Source organism: Typha angustifolia, chromosome 8 (genome assembly GCF_048772165.1).
Source record: "Typha angustifolia cultivar Huaian chromosome 8, ASM4877216v1, whole genome shotgun sequence".
Taxonomy (NCBI): domain Eukaryota; kingdom Viridiplantae; phylum Streptophyta; class Magnoliopsida; order Poales; family Typhaceae; genus Typha; species Typha angustifolia.
This window is the reverse complement of record NC_133246.1, coordinates 15,532,565-15,554,209: the sequence shown is the minus strand read 5'-3', so window position 1 is coordinate 15,554,209 and position 21,645 is coordinate 15,532,565. Positions and strand designations below refer to the sequence as shown.

General features: G+C 38.6%; 4 protein-coding genes across 5 annotated transcripts; 2 read left to right on the top strand and 2 right to left on the bottom strand.

Annotated features, from left to right (window-relative positions):
- Positions 1-520: 520 nt before the first annotated feature.
- LOC140764713 (UBP1-associated protein 2B-like) lies at positions 521-3,845 on the bottom strand. 2 transcript variants are annotated; one of them, XM_073103427.1, is made up of 2 exons: positions 2,258-3,845; positions 521-1,230 (listed from the first exon to the last, which is right to left on the bottom strand). In XM_073103427.1, exon 1 carries the CDS (start codon positions 3,731-3,733, stop codon positions 2,258-2,260), a length of 1,476 nt encoding a protein of 491 aa, XP_072959528.1. In that variant the 5' UTR covers positions 3,734-3,845; the 3' UTR covers positions 521-1,230. The 2 variants fall into 2 exon arrangements, with proteins under 2 accessions (XP_072959528.1, XP_072959527.1); XM_073103426.1 differs by having other exon boundaries at positions 2,247-3,844.
- A 381-nt stretch (positions 3,846-4,226) lies between these two features.
- Positions 4,227-11,998, bottom strand: LOC140764712 (protein argonaute 4B-like). Its single transcript, XM_073103425.1, has 23 exons — positions 11,861-11,998; positions 9,951-10,214; positions 9,663-9,868; positions 9,347-9,571; positions 9,097-9,233; positions 8,867-8,964; positions 8,613-8,710; positions 8,154-8,331; positions 7,931-8,047; positions 7,737-7,844; positions 7,574-7,636; positions 7,386-7,499; positions 7,142-7,307; positions 6,935-7,047; positions 6,712-6,849; positions 6,453-6,580; positions 6,193-6,258; positions 5,716-5,779; positions 5,507-5,618; positions 5,305-5,378; positions 4,878-4,972; positions 4,757-4,788; positions 4,227-4,640 (listed from the first exon to the last, which is right to left on the bottom strand). Exons 2-23 carry the CDS (start codon positions 10,197-10,199, stop codon positions 4,465-4,467), a joined length of 2,757 nt encoding a protein of 918 aa, XP_072959526.1. The 5' UTR covers positions 10,200-10,214; positions 11,861-11,998; the 3' UTR covers positions 4,227-4,464.
- Positions 11,999-14,788: 2,790 nt separating this feature from the next.
- On the top strand, positions 14,789-17,982 carry LOC140764714 (UBP1-associated protein 2B-like). The gene is made up of 2 exons (XM_073103428.1): positions 14,789-16,239; positions 17,704-17,982. The coding sequence occupies exon 1, from the start codon at positions 14,878-14,880 to the stop codon at positions 16,237-16,239; it is 1,362 nt and encodes a 453-aa protein (XP_072959529.1). The 5' UTR covers positions 14,789-14,877; the 3' UTR covers positions 17,704-17,982.
- A 740-nt stretch (positions 17,983-18,722) lies between these two features.
- Positions 18,723-21,430, top strand: LOC140765956 (uncharacterized). Its single transcript, XM_073105305.1, has 2 exons — positions 18,723-18,863; positions 20,306-21,430. The coding sequence occupies exon 2, from the start codon at positions 20,368-20,370 to the stop codon at positions 21,163-21,165; it is 798 nt and encodes a 265-aa protein (XP_072961406.1). The 5' UTR covers positions 18,723-18,863; positions 20,306-20,367; the 3' UTR covers positions 21,166-21,430.
- The last annotated feature ends 215 nt before the right edge of the window (positions 21,431-21,645 follow it).

Genomic DNA, 21,645 nt, shown 5'->3' with positions numbered 1-21,645 from the left:
ACATAACGTTACATAGTATTAGTCAATATATAGTTTAGCGAATGGGGAAGTTGTCCAGAACTCTCTTCAGGAAAAAGATTCACGTAGAAAATGTGAAGGTCTAGCTACTTAAATTAATTTTACATTCCTATAAATGAAAATAATTTGCAAGATATAAAACTACGTACTAATCAACCTAGTTATAGGTTAGATTTTCAGTTTGAACAAAGTTTGGAACAGTGTCTCACAATCTGAAATCCTAGAGTCGAAGTAATGCATCAAGATTGGATTCCATAATCGATGCAAAGAGGAGACCGCTTGATCAACAAGCCAAAAAAAGAGTACATCTTCACAAGAAACCCAATTTAAAAAACTCTTTTCCACTTAGAGGCATCAAGGAGATGTGAAGGAATTTTCCAATTATAGCAACAATCCATAAGTGGCGCTCACAAAATTACTGCATAGAGCTACAGGTATTAACAACCAAATAATGTATCATAACCATCAGAAGGACTGGAAACCAGAAAGGGCAATCCCAACATAAATGGAAAGTAAGTGGGCTGTTTATAAATTGATCCTGCCTAATACTGAGCAATCTGGACAAACTCAGTCAGAGAATATCCATCTTTCAACAAAAGGAGAAGAGGAAAGGCTTTTATAAATATAGACAACTTTAAAAGTAAAGGCAAACCTAGATCTCCCAAACTCTTACCTGCATAGTCGGAGCATGAGAATACACCATTAGTTTGTTAAAAGACTGCATTTATGAATCTCTTCTGTCTGTACAGGGACAAGTCGATGGAATGGTTCAATAATAAGATAAAACCAAAAAAATCAACATCTTAGAAACAAACTGAAGATAGCTTTTGATATTTCTGGTCGGTAAATTTTTAACAAAGAAGCAACTCGTAGCAGAAAATTTTTAGATTTCATGCAAGTTGTAGGTATGAAAAAACTAATTGCTCAGAGATAGGATGACAATAAGCTTATGAAGAAGTTTAGAAAACATAACAATCTCCGGAAGCTTAAAATCCACAGTTTTTACAATAAGAGTCATGAGCCATTTAACGGCTCTTGAAGAAACTAAAATAGTAGAAAGGAAGTTAAATATCTTAGAACATAGAAAACCCAAGTTTAGAGTAAGGAAGCTATAAAAAGCTCAAAACAGCATTGTTTTAGTCGCAGAAGTAGGAATTCCAGATTAATCATTTGCCCACAACAAAATAGAGATATTAGCAACAAGACAAGGATCTGCAAGATGAATAGAGAAAGCGTGAGTTTCTTCAAATACAAAAGTATTTTCAAGTTTAGAGACAGTACATAAAACAATAAAAAAGACATTGCTGCAAACGCAGAAGCACCTATAAGCCTTATAACATAAAATTGAAATATAATTTCCAAACATGTTCTTTACAGAAATTTCTCCAAGCAAATCAGTAAAAAAATCTAGCAATAATCCACAAAAGAAATGCTAGAGAATATGGGTGTTCAAAAAAATTTAAAAAAAAGACAAAGTAACTGCAGAAAAAGAAATATCACAGAACTTTAAAAGAAAAGAAACTTCCACTTCTCATCTTTAGTTAATAAGCAAGACGAGTAGTTTTCAGACATTTGAAGTTCCTTACTACAGATCACAAAACATTAAAATCATCAACAAGAATATTTGAAAAATATCTTGCTTCACCTAGTGGATACACATTACCCATGCATGTTATACTTAAGCAATTAGCTGATATTAAAAGACTACGTAGACATTTGAAAAGAAAAATAGGCATGCTATGCAAAGCACAACGCAATTGGCTGGAGGATGAAGATAAACTATGCATTCACCAATATGGTGAAGCAAATAAACACACATTAGCATAGCATGGTACATATAATCAGTTGTTGAAAATATTGCTCTTAGTTATACAATGTTACCTTTGTGGTTATATTTCCGTAGATTAAAACTTGAATGATGTTTTAATAATTTGACACAATCTATATATATTATACATGGTGACACACTCCCAAGGTGATATTACAGTGGGCAAAACTAGAAAAAGAAGTATTAAGATAACATCATATTGCATTTACATGAAAAAAAAAAGAAACATTAATTGAAGGGGAAGACTGCATGTGTAACCAATGCAGAAATAATTACCTATATATATATATATATATATATATATATATATAAAGATAGTATGTTATTACCTCATATTCTACATGTGAATATAAGATACAAAACTATGTCAATAATCTGTATAGAGATACCTAGCCCTTACCTGTCTCTTACCTAGTGACCCATGTAAGGTCCTGCACCACCCAAGTGTCCAAGTCCTTGCTGATTCCTCCCAGATCCTCCCTGTCCCGTTGGCACATTCCCATATCCACCCTGCATTGCTCCTGCAGCCCCGTAGCCTCCTAGCATCCCAGGGTTCCCTACAGCCGGTCCTTGATTACCATAAACACCATGCATCCCGTGTCCTCCACTGGGAACACCATGGTTGACCGCCGGCGACCCCACTCCACTAGTCCCCAATGAACCCAGCAGGTTACTTAACCCCAATCCCTGCCCTTGAGTAGCAAGGATTGCAGTCAGAGCCTGCCCCAATGCTGGATTCAACCCTGCTGCAGCCGCCGCTGCTGCCGCAGCTGGCGGTGCTGCCTGGTTGAATCCCAAACCAGTAGCCGGAGGCGCCATCAAGTGCCCAGTTCCAGCGGTTCCTACAATATGACTCCCCATTCCACCACCAAACCCAGAACTTTCATTCCTACCAAAGTGCGACCCATGAGCTCCGCCTTGATGGAACCCGCCCTTTCCCGGCTTCGGCCCATCAATTGCCTTCTGGCAATGCAAGGTATGCCCCTCGAAGTTCTTGTGCGGCTCCTCCAAAGCCTTCCTGGCACTTTCAACCGTCTTGTAAACGAAAAGGGCGAAACCTTTCGGCCTCCCAGTAGCCTTATCCAACCCAAGGGGCCCCTCCTCAATTTCCCCATATCGAGCGAAGAACTGCAGAAGCTTTTGCGGGTCGATGTCGGCTCCCACGTTGCTGACGAATATCTTCCGCAGGGTATACTCCGAGACCGGTGGTGGAGCAGGGGCCGGGGGCGGCGCAGGGCCTGCCGATGCAAGCTGGCACGCGGTCATCCGGTTCCCGATACGCTTCTGGGGCTGCATCAGGGCTCGCCGTGCGCCGGAGCGGCGTTTGAAGAGGATGAAGCCATAGCCCTTGGATTTCCCGGTGAGCTTGTCGACGACGGCTTTACAGTCCTCGATCTTGCCGTACTCTCGGAAGGCGGCGGCGAGGGTATCCGCGTTAGTGTCCCACCCGAGGCCGTGGACAAAGATCTTGCGGAGGGCGGGGTCGGCGTCGGCGAACCGGCGGACGTCCGCGAGGACGTCGCGGTGGCGCACCACCGCGTCGCGGAGGATGTCAACGAGCTGGTCCTTGGGGAAAGTTTCAAGGAGCTTCTGGATCGATGCCGGGTCGCTGTCGTCCTCATCCTCCTCGTCGCTATCAACGACGGCGGCGGCTGAGCTGGCGGCAGTTGCGCCGTTGCCGTCGAGGGAGGAGGAGGACGAGGGATCGGGGAGTTCAGGTTTGGACTCGGACTCGGGTACCGTTTCTTGCTTGACGACCTCCTCAACGCCATCATCGTTGGCTTCCTCCCTGGTGGATTCCTCGACGGGTTCTTCCACCGGGGCTTCTTCATGGGTGGAATTGGCCTCGATCTCCTTCTTAGTCTCGAGCTTTCGCTTCTTAGCCATGGCGTTAGAGATGAGGAAGAGCGCTCTGAGCGGAATAGGGACCCAAGATTTTATTCGGCTAGGGTTTGGTTTAATAAAATACGCCGAGATGAGAGGAAAGCTAGCGGTGTATATATTAAGCAGTGAGTGAAATCGTACAGTATGCTCACTTTCGCAGAATACTCTTTCATAACGAGATGGGATAAGGGAACAACAGAGCTTAGGGTCACATAAAAGTGTTAAGATATTGGAATAATTGCCAACATTGGCTAATGTAATCAAACATCTTATTGATTTATTCCAAACATCTTCTTGAGCACATTGCTTCTTTATAAAGTCGGAAAATTTGCCCCCACGAAACCCTTTTTAACTACTTTTTTTAAGGGCACTTTAAGAAAAACAAAGATAACAATCAACAAAACCTACTTACAAATTACAGAAAGGGGGATAAAAAATTCACATGAAAGAGAGCCACTAAACTATGTACGCCATATAAATTGGGCAGCAAAAAAGCTTCATCTAAAGCAGCCAAATATACGTCCTTGCATGCTAGATGCTAGCTTTACAAAATAGCCATCTCGTTTAAAGCATCAGAACTTATCTGTTTTAGAGAGAGAGAGAGAGAGAGAGAGAGCCATATAAAGCACCACAAAGCCCGCGAATATATACAAATAAAGTTAAAGAGGCTGGTATATAGCAATACTTTGTCCAAAACGAGATTTGGCTTCCATGTAACAAATAACGACGCCATCCTAGCAAAAGAACATGGAGCTGCTCACTTTCTCATGGAGTCGAGGCAATTCAGGAACCGGAATGCTCCCTGCAGAGGTATGCCCACCGTGGCTGGAAGACGTTTCAGACATGTCATCAAATTTAATGAATTGGCCCACCTGTGCTGCAGCCAGGTGAGCATAGCAGATTGGTGCAACTGAAAAAAAAAAAGAACACTGTTAGAATCAGAAGTTACAATTAGTAAATACATAGGTTGCTCATCCAGATTAAATGAGGTTTGAAGATGAGAACTGGCAAAAAGATTCGACTAACCGACAGAGATTGCTGTGGTGCTCCTCTGGTAGCTGAGATGTCCAAACAATTCATGTTACTTAAAAATATTGGTTTCAGATTTTGCGAAATGTAATGAATGAATTCAAATAAATTCACTTACACATAGGACAGTGAATGAACAAGCTCCTGAAGGTCATCAGGAGAGAATCCAATCTCATCAAGCAACACATGATAATGTGTGGGTCTTGTAGTACCCTAGTTTATTAAAAACAAATCAGCAGTATTACTCCTTAGATGGAGAATAGGTAATTGTCATTCTGCCCTATCTATCAAAAATAAATTACTGAAAGAATGAAGAAAATAAGAATTCAGAAAACAAAATGGGATTGTCTCAGCTTTTAAAAACAGGGAAAAAAAAATCAAAAAAGTGTAAAACAATAACAAAGCCTCATGTAATAGTTTTAAATCACAAGGCAACTAAGAGATAACAAGGAAGAGGTTATCATATTTACACTCAGAACATATCTTAATTCCAGCTAATAGACAGCAAGTCCAGATTGAAAAGTAGAGTTTCGTTGAGGACTTACTATCATCCCGGCATGCGAGCACATGTAGAAGTCATAATTTCGAGGATGACATACTTTATTGTCTACCACTGTGCCTGCACATAGAAAAATAAATGAGTGTAAATTTGGCACAGGATACCACACAAATTTGTCATCAACAGATAAAGGGAAGGATCTGAAATTCGTCTCTTGACTACTGAGCAGTCAGAATTAAGAAGCTTACCAGGAGCTACATTATCAGGTGAACCATGTTGGAAGAACTTGGTATGATGGTTCTTTTGGGCAACAATTACTGTGAACTTTGGAGACCATTGCTCGTCAAGAAATTTACAAGCCTGCAGCAGCAAAACAGAAATTAGACATATCATCAAAAGAAATAAAATGAAGTTTGCATATCTAAAGAGGCAACAGAGGATTCTATACTAAATTCACCTCAATAATTTGATCCAACTCAATGTTTAGGACCTGATTGAATTGTGATTCACTTACTCCATCCCTAAAAGCCAGCATACACAATTCAAAATTAGTGCACAATAAAAAAGAGGATGCACCAAATGCTTCAAGAGCCAGAAAAAACAGTATAAAGCACAAGTAAGAACGTTTGTCAAACTAAATGCAAGACAAAAATTTGGATCAAATCTAATCTGAATTAATAAATGCTTGCCAACTCAGCAAATTGTTGACAACTAATTTTCTGCAATACTTGTCAACAGAAATTTTATAATTTGATCAATCAGCCATCCCAGGCAAGCATAAATAAGAAAAACAAAAAATGCAGTAGCATATCTTACATACAATACAATGACATATAACACTTATAAATAGTAAAAAGATAAAGATCACAATCTTCTGCATGGAGAACTCATCAGTAATGCAAAAATGTAGTGACAGCTTATTTGGAAGACATACCTGAATATAACAATCTGATCAGGTTTTCTTTTTTGTGAACTGGTATAGAAATCAACCAGCAGTTCTCTGAGGCATTAAATTGGAAAAGGTTCAGCAATGAAACAGCAATACTGAAACAATTTATTTAAGTGAAGTACAAAATATAAACACATGATAAAAGTAATTAACGAGATCCCAACTTCTAATAGAACTTGTAACTACCAAAACAGGAAAATAGCATATCATGAAAGTAACTATGAAAAGAATGACATGAAGCTTACCGAACGATGCCTTCATCATCATTTCCTGAAGGTTTAAACAGAGAGTCAATCATTTCCACCTTTGGAGACTGTGTTCGGACAGCTGCCCTATATCGTGAAATAAGTGGCCACTGTCTAGAACTAACAACCTAATGGCAACCCAGAACCACAAAAAGAAAATCAATGTAGATGAAAAAAATGGATTAGGATGTTGTGGATTGCATGCAGAGAATTTGAAAAAAATAATCCATAGTGACCAATATACTTGTGGAATACTTACGGCAGCAATTGATGGCAAATCAGATTGCCCAGGTGACCCATGGGAAACATCCATTCCCAATATAATTGTGGGTATCTTTGACACAAGTGGAATAGCAGGAGAATGCTCAACTTGCAGCAGCGAGTTCATTCCTCCCAACTGTGAAAGGCAGAAAGGAATTAGTCAACAAACACAAGAAAGTCAAGTGAACCAAGATAAGGAAGCAAAGCATGTGCTAGTGTACCTTGGCATTAATCTTTAGCAGCACATTGGTGAGATACTGGTCGTTAACTCTAGTTGGAGCAATACATTGAGTAACAATTCCAAATTCAGAAAGGCATTTTCGTTTCCATGGACCTATGACATAGCCAAGATTCATCAATTAAAGAGGGCCAAAAAAATGTTTGGCAGCAGTATCGTATGATGCTAAAAAGTAATGCTTGAATCAAACCATAAATATCAGAATTTTTCCGCTCAGGCAGAAGGCATAAAAGAAATCTTGGTGCCCCCGGAAGCTTGTTCTTGATCTGTTCAAACATTTCCTCTACTCTAGCAGTAGGGGGGGAACGCCTCATCTGAGGAGACTCTTCAAAGACATCAAACGGGTCTTCAATGGACTGCGAAATAGCTTAGCATCAACAAGAGAGACATCTTTAGAGAATGCTAAATTGCTATCAGAGACAAAAATAACCTACAATTCCTTTCATTCCTCCACATTTGATCAGATCCCGAACAAGAGATCTTATATCGCAACGAGCAGAAAAATTGACGACAGCCCAACGGTCAACAGTGGTAGGCTGGTTTAGTTTCTGCAATTGAAAAGAAAATAATTATCATGTTTATAAAGTAAATACAGTTCAAAGCTGAGCATGACAAAGATCACCTTGTTATTGAAGTTCCAGCGCCCATTTCGTGGAAAAAAATCTTCACCATTACCAACTTTCAGCTATAGCACAAGAAATTTATTTCAGCTACTCAAAGATATTGAAGCAGACATACTAGGACCCAAAAGTCAGCAACAATGAATTATTATTGTTGCCACCAACCTTAGGAGGCTGTAAAATACGGCCTTCCACTTGAGTAAAACTAGGAGCAATAGAAATACCACATGCCCGTAACATAGGTTCAGCATCATAATTGTTGTGCCGTAATGCCTAACAAGAAAAGAAATAAAAATCATGGGCAATAAAGTTAACATGAATACTACAATTATATACATATTATAGAGATAAGGACTTACATCATTGAGAGCACCCATTCTCTCTTGGGGCTTCTGCCTGGACTTTTCGACTAGCGAGGAGCGCTGAAGTGTTGATAATGCTTTCGTATATCTTTGTAGGGAAACTAGTGAGCATAGCTACAAAGTGTAAGAACCACCCCCATAGTTACCATTAAAGAAAATTAAAAGGCAGCATCACTAATAATTACATTAAATCCCAACAAATGGAAAACATTTTTCAAACCTCAATTGGGAAGTATGTGGGACGCTTCGGCTTCCCAACATTAATGCACGGCAGCTCAGCAGAATACCTCAATTCTATGTTCCGATATTTAACAAAGTAATCGTAAACCGTTATTTCTACTGTATTAACTTCACAATCACCATTTCCATCTCTACCATTTCTCTGCTTCAATGTGAACCTGGAAAAACAATTTAACAAATAAGTAATCCTTTAGCAAGGAATTTAATAAATTAATAATGCCAACATTGGAAAGTGCGAGCCTTCCTTCAATCCTTCCTTGTTTATCAATCCATTAAGCTAGTCGAATAGATTAGGTGCAAACAATATACAGCAAAAGTAAACAGAAAGAAATTTGCTTATCCTTACAAACTGATAATAATAGTATATAATGAAAAAACGATAGTCATATGAAACTTAACAAAATAAGATCCTGACAAGGTAAAACCAAGAGGTGCATACATCTGCTCGTTGCATGGTCGTTCGCTCAGACCAACAATCTTATATTCAGTATTTGATGGGCTTGTCTTCACTCTCAGATTTTTGAGTGTGCGCTTAGCCTATAAGGCCAAAATGAGAAATAATAAGATCCATGTGAAAGTATTCAAGAGAATGCAACTAAAATTAACTGCATCTACCTCAAACACCACTTTTTTTAAGAAAACTTGTTCCCATAATATAAAAGACATTAGCGCATCATCAAGTTCAAAACTCACCTTTGCCCAGTCAATTTGAAATGGATTATTAACCTTTTGATTTGCAATAAGAAAATCGACGACTGGCCCTGGTCTAACGATCATGGTCGTTGAGACATCTAAGCGGGGGAAAAAAAAGTGCAACATTAGCAACCAATAAATCAAGCAAGAAGAAGCAGGCAAACTAGGGCCTATATGAAAATGAGAAAAGTGGAGGTCAAAATATGAACTCTTTTAGATCACAAGCATACCAATATTAAGTGACAGGCCACTTTGGGTTGTACGAAAACTGGAATGGAATCCTCTGCAACCCAGGACACCACCACCCAAGTCAATATAATTTGACGGGTTGTCACGGAAAAAAGACTGGCGAACAAGGAGGCATCCCCTACATAAAATCATAAAATCACCATAAGATACCCAGAAAATTTAATAATATACATCACACTACAGATGGATGAATAGAGTACCATATTCAATAAAGACGGGAATAGAACATACTGTTTTGCTGAATGCTGTCTCAATATGATATCAAGAACACGCAAAGCCTCTTGGGAGTTCTCAGAATCATGACCTCTCAAGGCCTGTGATATGGCCTGCATGGGAATTTTAGCAGCAAAACTAAGCTCAACTTTAAAGGTTTTTGTCTGATATGGCCGCCTAACACGTTTCCTCTCATTCTCTCCAGGGCTGTCATTTCCCCCTGGGCTTCCATTGCCAGCAGTTCTACTTTCAAGACGAAAACAGGTCATCAAAAGAACAGATTTGACCATCTCATAAAGCAGGAAAATGGGGAAGGTGGCAAAAGTTAAGGTACCTGCCAGAGGAGATATCCTCCAGTACAACAGTAAACTCATTGTTAACTTGAGGAAGAGCACCAATAGTGAACAAACTTTTCTCGCCATCATAGGCAAAGTCCTTGTTACCAAGTTCAGAGTCATAAGTCTGGTGTAACTTGTCAATTACTCTCCTCCCAATACCTTTTCCATCCACAGGACGGTCATCTTCATATTTCAAGGAAACCTATTTTGCAATGCATTGAGAATGTTTAAGTGTTCTTTGCAATTGACGTTAAGTAGTTGGCAAGGAAGAAAATAGTTCATACACTGTAGTGATAAAAATTATCATCCATACTGCGGACAGACACTTTAAAATGATTAGTATAAAGAGGAACAGGTTGCCCTTTTCGTCCGAGCCCAGGTCTCGGCATTGGCACCCGTTTAGTCTTTGATGCCTTTTTAGGAGGAGAATTTCGCTCTGATTCCGCTTTAATAGGTACCACATTTGGAGGTATTGGCGGAGGAGGCGGTAGGTCCTCTCCTTGACCTGGGTCGAATCCATCATGTGCCTCCATCTCTTAGTAAATAACCTAATGATGAAAAAAAAACATTATATACAGAAGATGAAGAAATCTACAATTAAGGAAGCAGGACATGACATCGTTAGAATCTCAATTAGTCAGTTCACTGTGAAGACAATGCAACAACTTTATAAAGCAGGGTAACAAAAATAATGCAAAGTCAGGAGGCAGATTCAAGAAGCTCAAAACATCCTAAAGGTCAGTCACTACCTCTGAAGTTCGAAGCAGCTATGTTTTCACAAGAAATTCTCCCATGTATTAGATGAGACCCAAAAAAATGGAAGTTACACCATCCAAAAAACTATGACAAGCATTACTATTTATATATACAACACATATGGAAAATTAGATATAAAAGGCAGCTGGCAGATAAACAATCACATATGAGCATCCAATACCTATGGCCAAATATATAAATGATTGCAGGGACATAATATGCACAAGATAGCATAGAAAACGTGTGTATAGATTGAACCAGGTGGCAATAGTATACGACAAAATCAATCAGGCACTCCAACAGAAAAAATAAAGTTTCATGACATGTGCTGCAAAGAGGAAATTTAAAAAAGTTTCTGTTTTGACCTAAGAAAACAGAGAACTACATTGTAACATAGCTTAACCAAAAACAGACATACATACACATGAAAGCATGATGACTAAAATGAAAACATCCACCTCCTATGGCCTACTAGGTAAATGATTGCAGGGACATAATGTGACACGATAACAAACTGGATGCAGAAGAGCATAAGACAAACAATCAGGTGCTCAAAGGAAAGATAGAGCTTCACCATGACAACAATTCTGCTAATAGGCACAATTTTGACGGAAGAAAACATAGAACTACATTGTAATATAGCTTAACCCAAAAAAAAGACACTTACATTCACATGAAATCATGATGACTAACATGCTGCAAAACAGTATAAATCTCTTTGAAAAGTCAAGGAAGTTACAGAAAACCCTACTAGACTAACAGGTTATAACAATGAGATAACATACTGGACTAACAAGTTATAACATGAGATAATATAATATAGTTCCACGAAACAAGAAAACCCAGATGTATATGAACTCTGTACCGCTTATAGTGCCACGAAATCGAATTAAAACTACTAGAGAATATCTGAAGACTAGCGTTGCAACACGGAGCAACAGATTGCTATGAAGCAAACAGGCAGACGTGCATCAAATGGTCAGTGGAATTTTGGAGCATCAAAAGAACGAGAGGTAGATTATATGCATGTGGGCTACGAAAATATACAAACAAAAACAGAGACGTATCTCCAGGTAGCGATCTGTAAAACCCTAAAACTAGTAACAATCAAATCATTTTCTAAACAAAACAAAAATTACCAAACAACTACCAACATTACAAGGATTTGCTTGAAACATTACGAAAACAAAAAGGGAGAAATTAAAACTGAATGAAATCGAGCTTCACTTAACTAAAAATCCACTCAAAACGACCACAAATCGTAAAAAATCCCTTATACCACTGTTTAAACCTCTTCAAAACTCTCATTTTCCGCAGAGGAAAGGAACAACAGAATCTAAAGGCAAACACACTAATAACTCCAAAAACATCCGGATTCGAACCAGAGAATAAATCCTAGAAGATTCCTTGGTACACTTGGAGGAATGAAAGAATTTACCGTAGAAGGAACGAAGCAGAGCGAGTTTTCGAAAGCCGACTTCTTCCAAACACCCCAGCCCCTTCTCTCGTCTTCTTCTCCTCTATTCTTCTCTCCCTAAACCCTCCTCCTTGTATTAATACTCCGAGTGCCACGCCGTATGCCAAAGCCGCATACCAATTAGTATGCGATAATTGCGTGCCACGTGGTCGGTAGACGATCGGGTAACGGAAATCTGGACGGATGCGAATTTAGGATAGTATGGAATTTATATGCGGTAGTGATGTCATGTCTCTTCGCTCACGTGTCAGGCCACTTCCTTTTTTTGGCATTCCCAAAAGAGTCCTCGCGGTGAAGCCTAACGGAATTCCCCATCGTTTATATTAATAGTAACATCGATCGGAAGGTCGTAAACGGGGAGATAGTCTTGGTAAGGATTACCGGCCGTTCGATTTCTGACGTCCGTAAGGATAGCACGTGCTGTCGTAAGAAACGTCCTTCGGCCGCTCGTGCTGACATGAGGACTATTACGGTCATTTTATCTGCGTCTTTTTATCAAAAAGATAGTGGCATTTTAGGAATTTAGTACCAATTTTCGAGTTTCGAAAGACTCGCTGTTTTTTCCTTTTTATTTCCCATTTTACCTTGAGAATTCTTTTTTATTTTTCGTCCCGAGAACTTTGGACTCTCCGCCGAGTACGACGAAGAAAGTTCCACTTTTGCCCTGGGAAATTAAATAAATGGCGAATATGTCTCGTGTGAGCGGTTGAGAAGGTGACGAGACACACGAGTGGCTCCTGATAAGGGTATCTGGGGAATTTTATCAGGAGTTTTGCGCCAAAAGAGAGGCCTCCTCGGTTCTTCGCGTGCTTCTTCTCGTGCTTCCAACTAAGTCAAGCACCGTGGAAAACGACTCGCGATTGAGACCATGATAAAGACGATGCTGAGCAAATGCCGTTGGTGCGTAGAGTAGGAGTTCCTCTTTTTTGGGTGTTTATTGGCTTTCTCTGTTAATTCTCAATTATCTTTTTTTGTTGACTTTTTTATTTTTTATTCTTATAAATCACATCTTATATTTTATTTATTTTTTAATTCATAACTTATCTTTAAGAAGTTTCTAATCGGTCTATCCTTTACCAATATAACTTTTATTTAATACACTGAGTTAATTTAATATAAAAAAAATTATAAATACATAAATTACTAATGTCTTCTTGAAGAAGAATAATAACATGAGAAGGAGACAAAACTGAAAGGAGAGAAAAGGAGAGAAAGATGAGAAAAGATGGTGATAAAAGTAAAGATGATGAAGATAGGTGGAAAAAATGATACCGGAATATAGTAATGAGAGGAATGATAGTGATATTTTAGTAACTTGATCGACTTTAGTTAGCCAAAATAACATCAAAATATTAAATAAGAATTATAAGATAAAAATAAGGTTACGATTATAAATCCGCGTGAATTACGAAATATAAAATATAAGGTGTGATTTATTAAAAAATTATTTATTTATATAAAAAATAAAATTTAAAAAAAAACTCATAACTGTTTGGAACTCCTCAATATACGGTGTTTAAACGGATGAATAGATTCAGAATGGGATGATCTGCATTGAAAATGTCGATTTTCGATTTTAGTACCCGGTCCATTTAAGTTTTATTTTATATCAAGTTTTTTTTAAGAATTATGTATGATTTAATAGATCCTTCTAGTAAATCATAATATCCTGTCACTTATTCTAATAATAATTTGCTCTCTTATATATTTATATAATACATAAAATAATTACTGTGAATTACCTTCTACGAGTTAATCTATTTTTTAAAACAAATACACTATAATGTCATTTTTGTATTTGGAAAAATATGGATAGTAATAAACGCTTACTAAAATAATACAAACTATAAATTATGATCTACACCGGTAAATACTTGGAAGTAAGTAAAAATATTTATCACATTCATAAGAATATTACATAATAAATTTATAAAACTCATAAAAATATAAGTAATTAATAGTTGTGAATACTTTTCTGATCGTTGCTGACCGTCGCTCCTTCTATGCTATTGTTATAGAAAATAAATTCACATTTTAGGTATTACTAGAAGTAAATTTACATTATATATTAATGATCATAAAATAAGTCATCTTTTTTATCACCAAAGGAAGAGTATTTTATTTTTTGGAGCAATGAAAGAGCGATGGTTCGGTGAATAATAGTTGGAAGGTTGACTCATAGCTAATAGGCTCATTTGGTTTAAGTTAAATTATGAACTTAATTAGTTGATCTTATTTTATAGTCTTAATTTTAAAAAAATTATGTTTAGTTATTAAATTACAGTCCTTGAACTGAAACCAAACAAAGCCCACAAGTCTAACGCATTTTAAGGATTTTATTAGTGATCTCGATGCTCAAACTTAGACAACTCTACGATCAGGATGTTGTGTCCTTTTGTTGTTATGTTCTCTACAATTATAAAACTCTCAACTCATTTGGTTTGAGTTCTAGGAGAGTCTCTCAATTAGTTTAGATACTCTAAACTTAGTTTAATAATTGAATATTATTTTATTTCTTTATATCTAATTAAATTTAATATATAAAAAATTGAGACTAAAATATAAAACCAATTAATTAAATTCAACCCCCCACCCCACATGCCGAAGTTGAGACTGTTAATAGCGCTATCCTCTATCCTCACTTTTTCATTGGCATTTTCCACCTTTCGGATGGTTGAGCTATTTATCTATTTATATATTACATTTGAAGATGTGCTCTACGTTATATTTGTTGAAATAAAATTAATTCATATTAGGTGTGTATCAACTATCAAGCTGCTCTATTTATATATTAGCATTGTTCGGATTGGGTTGGGTGGGGCCCAAACTCCTCTAATATAATAGACAGTTGCTTCATGGGCCAGGGCCTAATAATTGTTACGACACGAGAGAACGAGACTACGACCTCTCTCTCCTCCTCCGTGCTGCTTCCAAAACCCTAAAATTACGTTTCTTCCGCACTTATCCTCACCTCTATAATGGCGAAGAAGCGAAAGCCCGTCCCTGTGCCCGAACCCGAACCAGAACCCGAACCCGAACCGTCCTCCTCCGAGGAAGAGGAAATTGAAGAAGAAGAAGAAGAAGAAGAAGAAGAAGAAGAAGAAGAAGAAGAAATTGAAGAAGCAGAAGTTGAAGAAGAAGAAGAAGTTGAAGAGGTAGAAGAAGATGCTTCCTCCTCCGATGAAGAGGAGGAGGAGGAAGACGAAGAAGAGAAGAAGGAAGCTGACGACGGAAAGATCGACCCCTTGGATCGCGACGCGATCCGGAAGCTTCTCGAGCCCTTCGGGAAGGACCAATTGGTGGATCTCTTAGCGGAGGCGGCTACAAGGACCCCGGCCATCTACTCTCGGATCTTCGCCTCGTCAAGATCAGACCCGGCCCACCGCAACGTGTTCGTCCACGGCCTCGGTTGGGACACCACCACCGACGCCCTCGCCGCCGCCTTCTCCCCCTTCGGCGCCATCGAGGAATGCAAGGTCGTCTCCGACCGCGCCACCGGCCACTGCAAGGGCTACGGCTTTGTCCTCTTCCGCTCCGCTGCCGCCGCCCGCGGCGCCCTCAAAGAACCCCAGAAGCGCATCGGCGGCCGCCTCACCTCATGCCAGTTGGCATCCTTCGGCCCACCCGGAGCGCAGGGTCCAGTCGTGGAGCCCACGGGCCGAAAGCTGTATGTCAGCAATGTGCCGACGCATGTGTCCCCGGACCGCCTTCGTGCGTTCTTCGCACAATTTGGTGAGATCGAGGAGGGGCCACTTGGTGGCGACCGCGTTACTGGGAATCTGCGAGGTTTCGCGATATTTGTGTATAAGACGATGGAGGCGTGCGCTCGGGCTCTTCAAGAGCCGAAGAAAGTGTTTGATGGGTGTGAATTGCAGTGCCAGAGGGCGCTTGAGGGGCTTAAGCCTAAGAACACCGCCGTGCCGGTTTCTGCACCTGTTATAGTTCCGCAGGCGAATGACCTTGCGATGGTCTATGCTTCACAGTCACTAATGGGCCTCAATCAGGCGATGAATCCGGCTGCTGCTGTTGGCCTTTTAGGTCAGAATGCAGGAATTGGGTTGCTGAATCCAGGGGTAGCAGCAGGGTTAGCAGGGGTTTCTCCTTTGGGAAGAAGTACGGGGCCTACACCGCGTCCTTATGGAGTTGGGTTAGGGATAGGTGGAGGTGTATCAGGAATCAATACTATTAGCCCCAGTGTTATTGGGAATTATGGATCGCAAGCAGCTTTGCAAGGATTAGGAGCTTACCAGAATAATCAGTTGTCTTCAACAGCTGCTGTGAGGTCTCAGGCTGGTATAGGGTCTATTGGGACTAGCTTGCCTCCTTATCTTGGACGCTAGGTAAATAAGTTTTGATGCTTGACTTGTTATATCCTAGTGTTGCTCCTTAATTTAGTTTTAGTTGTTTCTATTGGAACTATTGTAATTGTTTTTGAGCTGCTAATACTTGGGTATATTTGGAATACTAAACTTAGCTTGCTACAGCTTCAGTAATATGAAGTGAATTTGATGGTCAAGATTTTGACCAAGCGTTATTCTAGTGCTATTAAATCGCAATTGCTGTATGTTGTAAATTTGAACATTGGAAATCAAAGACCTTTATTAGCGTGAATATATAACTTAGGAATTTAGGATCAAAGCTAAGGATGCTACTTACTTATATCCTACTAACTATTGGTTTTTTAGTTTGGGATAATAAGACTAATTGGGCTTATTGTACAAGTCCTAGATTGATGGTATATGGATGCCACTTTGCAAGCTACGATACCATAGTTGCCAGTTGTCTAGCCTCACTAGGCTGTGTTCTGGACTTTGTATTTTATTTGCTGATCCTGGCTCTCTCACTGCGTAACATGTTGTGATGCTTGATTATCTTCCTGCAGAAGATAACTCATTTATTTGATTTCTTAATCATAACAAGTGCAACTTTTAACCCAATGTATAACTAGAGCTGGCATACAGATAATGTATAACTAGAGCTTGCATTTCGTGATTTCAAACCCTAGAAATCGAAGATAAAAAGATGTACTGCAAGTTAAAAAACCACATGATGATCTTGATTAAGTACTTTTTCATTATTTTACGAAGTTTTCACCTGAAACTTCATGATGGTTGACTATGTTCTCACTTGAATATGTTACATTTTGATTTTTTTTTATCGTTATAAGTTGTATCTATTCTTCTACTAACTTTGGGCTGCCTTGTTCTCTGATCATCTACCTAGGCACTTGCTAGATGGATTATTTATGTTTGATTACGTACTTTCTTTTCCAAATGTTGGCAATACTTATCTGATCATCCACCTAGGCACCCATCTAGTGCCTGATACTGGTTTTATTATTTGGTCTTTCTAACTATTTTTACCTTATCTTGTGGAAGTATGTGATATAGCTGTTTTAACCTCCACAATATTTTATCATGAGATCTATCTAATAACATTCTTCAGTAAACTATTGGAGAGAAAGATTACATTATTTTTTTTCCATTGGTCGGTCCCACTCAAAGGAACTGCAAAGAGGATATCTATCATAGCAATTAGTATGTTTTCTCTTTTGTGTAGTTTCCTAAGTGTTGTTTCCCTTGTGACAATTCGATAAATATCTTGCTGTTAATTGCTAGGTGAATATAGTTGGTACTCTTAATGCATGTCTACTTGATATTGTAGTTGTATGATGTTTTTCTGTGCGAATTGAGGTTATTAAGGTTGCACGATTTCTACTCTCATTCTTGATTACATTTTGATTTTTCCCCAGTCTGGCACGCAGTACTGTGCAATATCTTAGAAGCTCTGTTGTTTTCTTTCAGATTTGAGCTGGAAGGAGCATCAACTATGTGGATCAGGCTATATTCGGCTATTTTTGGCAGAGTGGAAATTATTCTTGTCTATTTGGTGTATCCTTGCTTTGCCCTAACTCATGTAAGAAACTTCTCAGGTCGTTTCTCAGATTGGAGCTGTTACGCACTGTGTGCTAAAGTTGATCTAATCCACATATTTTTATTTCTTTTGGCAAGTGAAAATTTTATTCTCTCTTGTACTCAAAACTATCTGCACTATAATACCAAAATTTCCTCCTCTTCTTTTTACTTTTCTTTCTTTCCATCCATTGCTTGTGGATTGATAGTAATTAAACTCTTTAGTGTGTGTTCGGCTGATTAATGTCCTTTTGTAGTTCATGTTTCATGTTATAAAGCTTTCCGAGGTTCAATTGTGGTTTTGTCGAGTTACTAGGGCCGTTCTTTATTTGTGAACCAAATGGCTAATGTTGCAGTGAAACTTGGGATCCAGAACAAAGAATTCGTTAGGACCAATACCCTGGTATCCAATGTATATCTACAGTCTCTCGGTTAGATAATATAGGATAAATATACTTTTAATATATTTAAATCTATATAACAAGAATTTTTATATTATTTTGATACTATACTTATTCCTGATAATATCGTACAAAAACTTGTGGATTTTTATATCAAGACCCACTTAATTGTTACCAAAAAACATCTCACATCCCTAACGGTGATAACAAAAAATATCAAACGGTATTTCTACACTTAATTTTTTATATTTTTTCTAAAATTAATATAAAATAGTCCCTAAAAGAGACTAATATTAATCACATAATACTCGTGTATTATTTTTTAATAAAATAATTTAATGGAAGGGGTCAATATTTGAAATTGGGCAATTGATGGGTTGGAGTGTAATTGTCCCAAAATTTATTCCCGTGCAAACGGGCCGTAACGTCGTTCGTAAGGCCCGCTGCCGATAGCTAATTACATTTCACTTTGAACACGCCGTCCACCGGCCACAGGTACACTCACTATATAAGGCGGTCTGAGCGTTTGGAGGTAGGTATATCCAAGGGCAGAGAAATTTAGGGTTTGCTATTTAATCCTTCGACCTCGAGTTCGACCGATCTTGGGAAAGGATTGGAGATCACCTTTCGCTTCGCGTTCTTCGACTACAGGTATGACCAAGAATCTGGTTGAATCCGCTCCGCTTTGATTTTGCTAGATTAGGTCACGACGTGCTTCTTGATTCAATCGAAGTTTACTCGTGAAAATTTCGTGGTTGCCTTTAATTTATTTTCTTGAATTGGTCGAATTTGTGTATAATAGTTGCTGTCATTTAGGTTTTCCTGTTCCCTCATCATTGGCGATCTTGTTGTTTATGAGATCTGCGGGCTTTCCTGTCTGCAAATAAATATTTTTGCTTCACTATTTGTGAACCCTAATTTAGTCGATCATGTTTGAGGATCTTGAAACTTTTCCGACAGCATGGGACTATAGGTCATGGCTCAATGTAATCAAAAGTTCTCAAGAAGAGCTGATGACCGGTGAAAGATGCTACTGGAAGCCTATTCCTTTAACAAAATTATATATTCTCCTTTTGATTTGTTACTTACTCCTGTATATTGGACATTACTACGCAGTTTAGGTATGTAGCAGAACATTCATATAGTGGGTACTGGTGTTGGATATTAAAATTAGGGTATCTGTTTTTCTTCTAAACTCTTGCATGTTACTTTCGGAATTTGATGGCAATCTGACCTCTAGATTCCTCATTTGTAGACTACTTAATTGCAGTAAGGGTACCAGTTTGTTGTTAGGGGTTACACATCTTATCCTTCAGGAATTTGTGAATGACTGAAAATTATGAGCCTAATATGTATGCAATTTTTATTTTTATGAGAAAAAAGCCTTTTGGCACAAGGATGCTGTTAAAGCTACCTTAACAAGTTGTAACTAAGGGTTGCAACAAGGAAATGTCTTAGTTAACATTCATCTAGGGAAAAGAATAGGTATCACTGATAAACATCCCTATTGCCATGTTCTAAAACATTTTCTTAGAGATCTCTTGTTGGCTTTTCTCCAGCAAGACTCTTTTTAGTATAGTCCAGCCCTTACAGCTATCTTATCAATTATCAGTCACCAATTTAACAGACTTTTCTTCTCCTGCTATCTGTACTTTATACTGCGTATGAAGGTTTTATATTGGAACCTTATAGCATTTAGAAACCACTTTTGAAAGTTACTTTTGTTCAGATTGAAATTTATTGGCTGTTTTTGAAGATCTCCAAAGTTTTCTTCAATATACCTACTCACTAAGAACTTTTTGAAGATTAATATTTTTTCTAACTTTGTTCTAAAATAAGTTATCTCTGTAATGTATGCATGTAGTTACATATTTTCTCTTTATGTAGTTTTTCTGACATTGAATTATGATTTCAGCTGTTTTAGGGATTTTACTGAACAAAAGTATGTGCTTTTGTTCCTCTTGTTATGAACAAGTTGATGTGCAAAATGTGGGAGCTTGCAGATCCAACTTTGCATTGCATGTTTCATATTTTCTCTGAGTAGGTTTTGTTAAAAAAATCTGTCTGCATTTATAGGTTTTTTTCCTTGACAGGACAACTTGATCTCCAGATACCCTGTGCTTGGACTTTGTTCTGCTACAGTCTATAGCCAGATATGTCGAGTAAGAAGGAAGAGAAAGCGCAAGCCGCAGCTGAGCGAATTAAAGCAGCTGCTCTATCAGCTGCCAAGGGCCTCAGCAGGGCTCAAGCTGAGCGTGCAGCTGCTGCTGCAGCTAGAAATGTTAATGCCTATGGGCAGAAAGAAGAAGGGCCGAGCCGATGGCAGGAAAGGAAAGAAGCAAAGCGGCAAATGTATCTGATGAGTACAGAAAAAGCTGTCAGATTGGGTGAGAGGAAGGATGTAAAATCTTCTATTGCTTCTGGCAGTAGCACATCCTCTCAATGCCAGAAGTGTTTTCAGCCTGGCCATTGGACATATGAGTGCAAGAATGAACGTGTCTACATTTCACGTCCTTCAAGGACGCAGCAACTCAAAAATCCTAAGTTGAAGATGACTCTCTCAGTTTCCTATGAATTAGACAACCCTGATATTGAGAAGCAGTTGAAGGATGAAAAGAGCCAGAAGAAAGAGCAGGGTGAAAAGAGCAGGGCAAAGAGTAAGAGGAAGCACCGGTCAGGCACCGATTCTGATAAGGACAGCAGTGAAGCTTCTGTCTTTGGTACAGACAGTGGATCTTCCGTGACTGGGACAGACTATTCTTCTGAGAGTAGTTCAAGTTACAGTTCATCAGATTCAGAAGAGCGGCGGAGGAGGAGAAGGAAACAGAAGAAGAAAAGGCACCGAAGGTACAGCTCATCATCTGATTCATCTGAATCTGAGTCAGCATCTGATAGTGATTCAGATGACAAGGGCAGCCGAAGGAAGAGTAGAAGGCACAGCCGCAGGCGGTAGGCTGATTTCAGGGAAGAGCAGCTTGTATGTTATCCATATTGTTCAAGTACTACTGGTGTTATCATGACTTCAACTGAAAGATAATGCAGCTGTGGTTAGAAAATATTTTTTTTTCTGAGCTAGGTTCTTTGTTAATTTTGATCAAACTTGTAGCTCCTCAGGTCTTTTTAGAAATTAGAATATGTGTGCTGAGGCTGTTGTTTGAAAATTGTGGCAGTACGTATTTCTCAACTGATATTTGTAATTTAATTATGGTGGTTCTACATAGGTTATATTAGTAATGCCACTCCATCAGTATTATTCTAATTATTCAGGATGTGAGTTGTTCAAGTATATTGTCTCGTAAAACCATGCTAGTATGTTGGTTTCTAAACTTTTGATTTGAAAAGAGATTTTTAATTTATCTATTAGTCTTTGTAGTGGTTCAGAGAAATCTGATTTAATTTTCTTCGAGTAGGATTTACAAGAATATTACAGTAG